This window comes from Schistocerca piceifrons, chromosome 1 (assembly GCF_021461385.2).
Source record: "Schistocerca piceifrons isolate TAMUIC-IGC-003096 chromosome 1, iqSchPice1.1, whole genome shotgun sequence".
NCBI lineage: Eukaryota > Metazoa > Arthropoda > Insecta > Orthoptera > Acrididae > Schistocerca > Schistocerca piceifrons.
The window spans coordinates 476,028,587-476,034,586 of NC_060138.1; the positions used below are offsets into that span (position 1 = coordinate 476,028,587).

Here is a 6,000-nt window from a genome sequence, read left to right on the forward strand (position 1 = left end):
GGGTCGTACTTCTGTTCATTGAATTGAGCCCATGAACGCTTAGAGACCGCTGGTGTTTGACCACCAGCAAGAGATGATGTACTACGCTTCATCGTGTGTCATCCACCCTGATGCCACCCGCTCTGACCAGGGGCCCTTCCTACGGGCACCACTTAGCTGTAGCAATGGCCACCTGGCAAGATGGCCATTTCCGGGAGTCCTGATGCCCCAGGGGGATGGGCATCTACCCCTTGGCATACGTTGGTAGTTAACGGAACAGGCATCAGCAGAGCGATCCCTGTGTGGTCAGGGGCTACAACCAACAGGGTACATGGCAGCCCCACCACAAAGGACTGGCTGCTGTGCTGGATATCAGGTGCAAACAAATCCGTTACCACTGTCAGTGCAGAAAACAATATTGTACAATGGATGAAGGGGACCTCGCTCAACAGCTGGAAAATGAGTGGAAGTGCAGATCCACACTGACGTAGGATGCGAAAGATCTCAGCGCACGATGGACACGATGCACCATGTAAGGCGACTTCCGCAATTGGCTTGCTCTCCGGGAAAATTTTGAAATATGGATGTCAAACCCCAAAAGGGACCATCACATAAAGACCGAAACATGTCACTCTCCTTTTAGTTGCCTCTTATGACAGGCAGGAATACCTCAGGCCTATTATAACCCCTGGACCCGAGGGGCTAAGCATAATGTTCAAAATGAATGACTTTCAAGTAACATTCAAATATTGCAGACACAAATTCACAGAAAATAAGATGGTTTAGTTTCTTGTGATCAAATCTGAATACAAACATTTTCTATTATGAAAAATTGACATGCACAAACTACATCAAGATTGGTATGCCGTTACAAAACTAAGAAATGTGACCCAATATAACTAAAATCATTACTTTCAGTATGGTGGTTGGTATTTTCGACTTCACACACACTGAAGAAACACTTTCTATCAGACAAACAAGCATGCATACAAACAAACAAACACCAAGAGCCACATAAGCATATGAAAAAAAGAGATGATTTTACATTATGAACAAGGAAGGAATACTGTTATAAGTAGATTGCAGAGACATAGTCTTGCATTTCTTGTTAGTGATTGTCACTTTTCTTAACAATCTGCCCAGAATGCTTAACACAGGGAAAGACAACACACAGAACTGTAAGTGTTTATTCCACAAATTGTCTTTGCTCATCAAAATCACTATACATCCAGAAACTAATACGTGATTGAAAATGTATTTATTTTCATCCAACATCAATGTTGCGTTAACAACATTTATAAAGTTATCTAACACTTACCCAAAGCCAACATAGAACTGGCAGTCCTCTTTCAAATTAGTTGCAACTCTTCTAAAAACAGTATATTCTGGTACATCCTTCCTATCAAAATAACCAATTACAACTCTTTTTTTTTCCTGTGGATAAAAATAGCAAGAGAAATGGGATTAAACAAGGAACACAAGTCATCATACCAGTTCCAACACAACAAATGAAATATCACTCTGGAATGATAACAGCACAATTTTTAAATATTTGCTACAGTCCAGAGAGCGCCATCAGTTGTGTGGATTTGTTAAAACTATGTGGATGCAATTGGACAAGTTGTGAGGAATTAAACAATTCATTGTGTGTGTGTGTGTGTGTGTGTGTGTGTGTGTGTGTGTGGTGGTGGTGGGGGGGGGTTCTCCTGTCAATAAATTTGATCCCCAATATACTCACATTATCTTTACACCTTACACATTAGTATTCCTCCTCGAAAAAGGAGTACAACACCAACTACGTGAACTCACTGTTACGGTTCCATTTTAGATTTGCAGTGACTATCTGACCAATCTCTATTTGCCCTTGCTTTAAGCTTCTCTTTTGGCTCCACTGCATATTGACCACTGGTGTATGCACCTTGCTGGAATCATGAAATGTCTACTTTTATTTTATTTGTGAATATTACATTTACAGTTTGGTTGAAATGAAGGTGTAGGGGAGGGATATACACATGGACATAGTTTTACATTAAAGCAAGCTTTTTTGAGAGAACTTGTCTCTTTGAAGATCCACATATGCAAGTCAATGTTTTCATGAACATCTTTGATGCACAGTTAAATAATGGAAACTCCAGGTTGGAATATCAACAACATAAGGAAAAGGCACAACAAAAAGACCCTTACACATTAGCTTTGCGCCAAAGCCTTCTTTAGAAAATGAACACACACACACACACACACACACACACACACACACACACACACACACACACACACACACACACACACGACCACCATCTTCTGCACCTGCATTTCAGCCTGAGCTGCCGGAGATGGTGCTAATGTGTGTATGAGGTGTGCTTGCTTGTGTGAATTTGTGTGTACGTGTTTCTTTTCCTGAAGAAGGCTTTGGCCAAAAGCTAATGCATAAGTGTCTTTTCGTTGTGCCTGTCTGCAACTCAATGTGTTATCTTTATGGTGAGTAGCAATCTATCTTTTCCATACATTGTTTTTAAAAATATAATCCTTCTCCACATTTAATGGCACATTTTCAATGTTTCCCCATTAGTTGTTTTGTTGTAGTAATGTAATTGAGCCTACCAACTTATCTACTGCTTTGGAGAAAACATGATTGTAAAGCTTGAGCTTTGGTTGGTTTCATGATATGTCATTACTTGTGAACAATCCTCACACTGTGGGTTAAGAGTTTGTAAAGCATATACTCTGGTAGATGCAATCTATACTAGAGTCCAGCGTAGTTGTCATACCAGCATTGTGCCACTACTGTAATGCATGCTAAGTGCCAATCCACCAGAGCAAAGAGTGGCAACTACGTTCTCATATCCCAATACAACAGTGGCTCTCACACTTACCAATACAACAGTGGCTGTCGGGCATAAAAGGCTATGCTATAGTATATTGCATTAGAACACTTTATATACAAGCAGCTCTCAGAATACAAACAATGAAACAGTTTTTAGATTTCAGTAAACGAAAAATTCATAAATGATGTGCAGTGATTAGCTGGAATAAATTTTGCCTGAGATAATGATGAATAAAAAACCCCACATTCTTTGCTGTCATGGTTTATTGAGGTCTTATTGGTTGTCATGGTCATCTACTTGAATCAGCAATGGTTCTGCAGCTATGTGAAGACCATGAGTTCTTTCTGCATATCTACTTCAGAATTTGTACAAATGTCTCATTGAATTCCTAAAGACACTTTGGGGGACACTATAGAATGGAGTAACAGCTGTAGAGTATGACTTATCTTAATAGAACTATTCTCCTTTGTTGCCTTGTTCCCTACAAAGGCTTGAATAAGCTCAATGGTGTTTAATTCACAGTATGCCAGAGTCAACCACTGAATATTATTCTCTTTGTCTGCTGAAAGCAATACACTTATGAAAAGAAATTTTTATGATCTCAAGTGCATGTTCCGGTAGACCTGCTTTCCTCATAAGATGTGGAATTAGATGGAAGCTCTAGTTATTGTTTCCCAGGCATTCAATAACAGAATTCCCGATAATAGAAGCCAGCACTTTGCACAAACCTATCTCTGTTTTCAATGTGATACACTTTCCAAAACCTGATGGTATTTAAATCTCTCCTCTACAGCCATTCCACTCTTGAACATTTCCTCTGTGATAATCATATATTTTCTGATGTGCAAGGCTTAATTTATTTCTCCCATGCAAGCTTTTGGAATGATCTGCTCCACATTAAGTCTCATTAGTGTAATGAACAGTCAATCAAGTATTTTGCAAATATCTTTTGGTTGAAGTTATTTATTTCTGAAGCCCAATTTCTGAATAACATGTTAAAGTATACTTTCACACATACCAGGATTGCCTTTCACTTCAGTTTTCAACTTTTCTAGGACAGAAAATACTGTTGTAAGCTTTTTAACCACAGACATTGTGGATTTCTTCTCCTTATGACTCCTTGTGTAAACTCTTACAATACAAAGTTCTGTCACCTACTGAACTTTTATTTGACATACAACATTTAAAGTTTCTTAATGTCCTCTTGAATTGGTTCCTCATACTTTTGTTGTTACCAAGACATTTCAAACTTCTCTCCACTGGATGTGATATGCAACTGCACACACCCTGTTATATTCCACACTCATACGTGACAGATAGGTTTCATTGGCTCTCAATTTTGTACTGGATGTAGTCACCAATTTTCTGCAAAATTTGGGGGAAGGGGTGTACGAAATTCCACTTGGGGTGATCCAGCCAAAGTCATTGCTGTGTGACAGATTTACGAAGCTTTCTCCTTTCCACAAAACTTACACTTTTAACAACCTGCCTTGATGATTGCACAATGCCATTAGAGGTATTGATTTAATTTCAGTATTTTAGATCCACTGCTAACACTTGGTTTAATAGTAGTGAAATAAGGTTGTATGCCTGGTGTACTGGTACCTGTTGCTATAAAGCATAGCAGCCTGTCTCACTTTCCTTTTACGAGACTAGTGAAAGATATGCACATGAAAAACATGACTTTAGTAACGGAGTAAAGAGTGTCTACTGTGCCCAGGTTTGTTGAAATTTATGTGCAGATATGAGAAATAAAAATGCGGGCTCAGTGCAGAAAGCGACGACAGATGTGTTTTTTAGATTGGCCAGTGAGGGGTTGCTTGCACTTTGCAGTCATACTTTGAGGGTACTGTGGGCTCCTAAGAAGAGAGGTGCCTGATGACAATGGTCAAGCACTAAAGAAAAATGAGTGTTGTTATACAGATTCTATAGCGTCTATCTTGAGTTAAGTATGAACTTACATTTTTGGTGAAGCACTGAAGCATCATGTATGAACACTTTGTCAGAAAAGCTTTGTGAGTTATCAGTTGTGAGTTGATAGCTTATTAGAATATAGAAGAATTATGGGAACAGTGTTTTGTGATTTTGTAGTGAGTTATTTGAATGTAAAAGCTCTCTTATGGCCCTCACCTACCTGCAGTCGGAAACGAAATCAGTGATTAAACATGTGGCACTGCACAGAAAGACAAAAACATCAAGAGAAAACAAGGCAGCAACTGGAAAATTAGGAAAGGAAGGTAATGTTATTACAAGGGAATGGGTAAATACTGGGCATCTCACAATATACTGATCACTTAAAAGTCACCCACAAGAAGAAAAACTCACTGGAAGAGCCCAGGTAACACTGCAAGGCTTTGGGTAAATTATACAATGGTAAGATAGACATTTAGAAACAAAATTTTAAATTGCAAAACATTCCAAGAGGCAGATGTGGACTCTGATCATAATTTATTGGTTATTAACGACAGGCTAAAACTGCAGGAAGGAAGGAAATTAACAACATTGTACGTGGATAGAAAGACCCAGAGGTCATTTAGAATTTCATAGGGAGCATGAGAAAGTAAGTGACTGAAATATGGGAAACGAATACAAGGAAAAAGGAGAACATTGGAAGGTGGAAGGATTATATAGAAGGGCTATAAAAAGAAAATGAACTTTAAGACAATATTATTGAATGGGTAGAGGAATCAGAAAAAGATGAGCTGGAAGATATAATAATATGAGAAGAATCTGACTAAGCACTGAAAGACTAAAGTAAAGCCCATAAAGCAGATGACATTCCCAAAGAATTAGTGACTTTCTTGGAGAGAGAGAGAGAGAGCCATGATGAAACTATTCCACCTAGTGTGACTTGAGACATGGATATTATCGTCAGACATCAAGAAGCTTGTAGTAATCCTAATCCCAAAAAACATGGGTGCTGCCCATTACTGAACCATCAATTTTATCAGTTGTGGATGTACAGTACTAATGTATTTCCAGAAGAATGAGTGGTGCAAGCCAACCTTATGAGAAATCAGCTTGCATCTTGGAGATATGTATGAAAATGTGAGGCAAAACTGACCCTTCAACTTATAATAATAATGAAAATTCCACACCCACGGCCATGGGAAGCCAAATTATTGAAAGCAGTTGCTTGAGCTGATGGAGATGAAGTGAGGGTAGGAAGGACACAAAGAGGGGATTATGGGAAAGA

At 38.8% G+C, this 6,000-nt stretch overlaps 1 protein-coding gene across 1 annotated transcript in view; it reads right to left on the reverse strand.

The window, feature by feature from the left end:
* The window catches only part of LOC124794993 (endoplasmic reticulum resident protein 44), a 96,361-nt gene that overhangs the window by 20,420 nt on the left and 69,941 nt on the right, over positions 1-6,000 (reverse strand). The window contains exon 5 of the mRNA XM_047258746.1: positions 1,298-1,413. Coding sequence (XP_047114702.1) covers positions 1,298-1,413 — 116 coding nt within the window. The remainder of the gene's footprint in view (positions 1-1,297; positions 1,414-6,000) is intronic.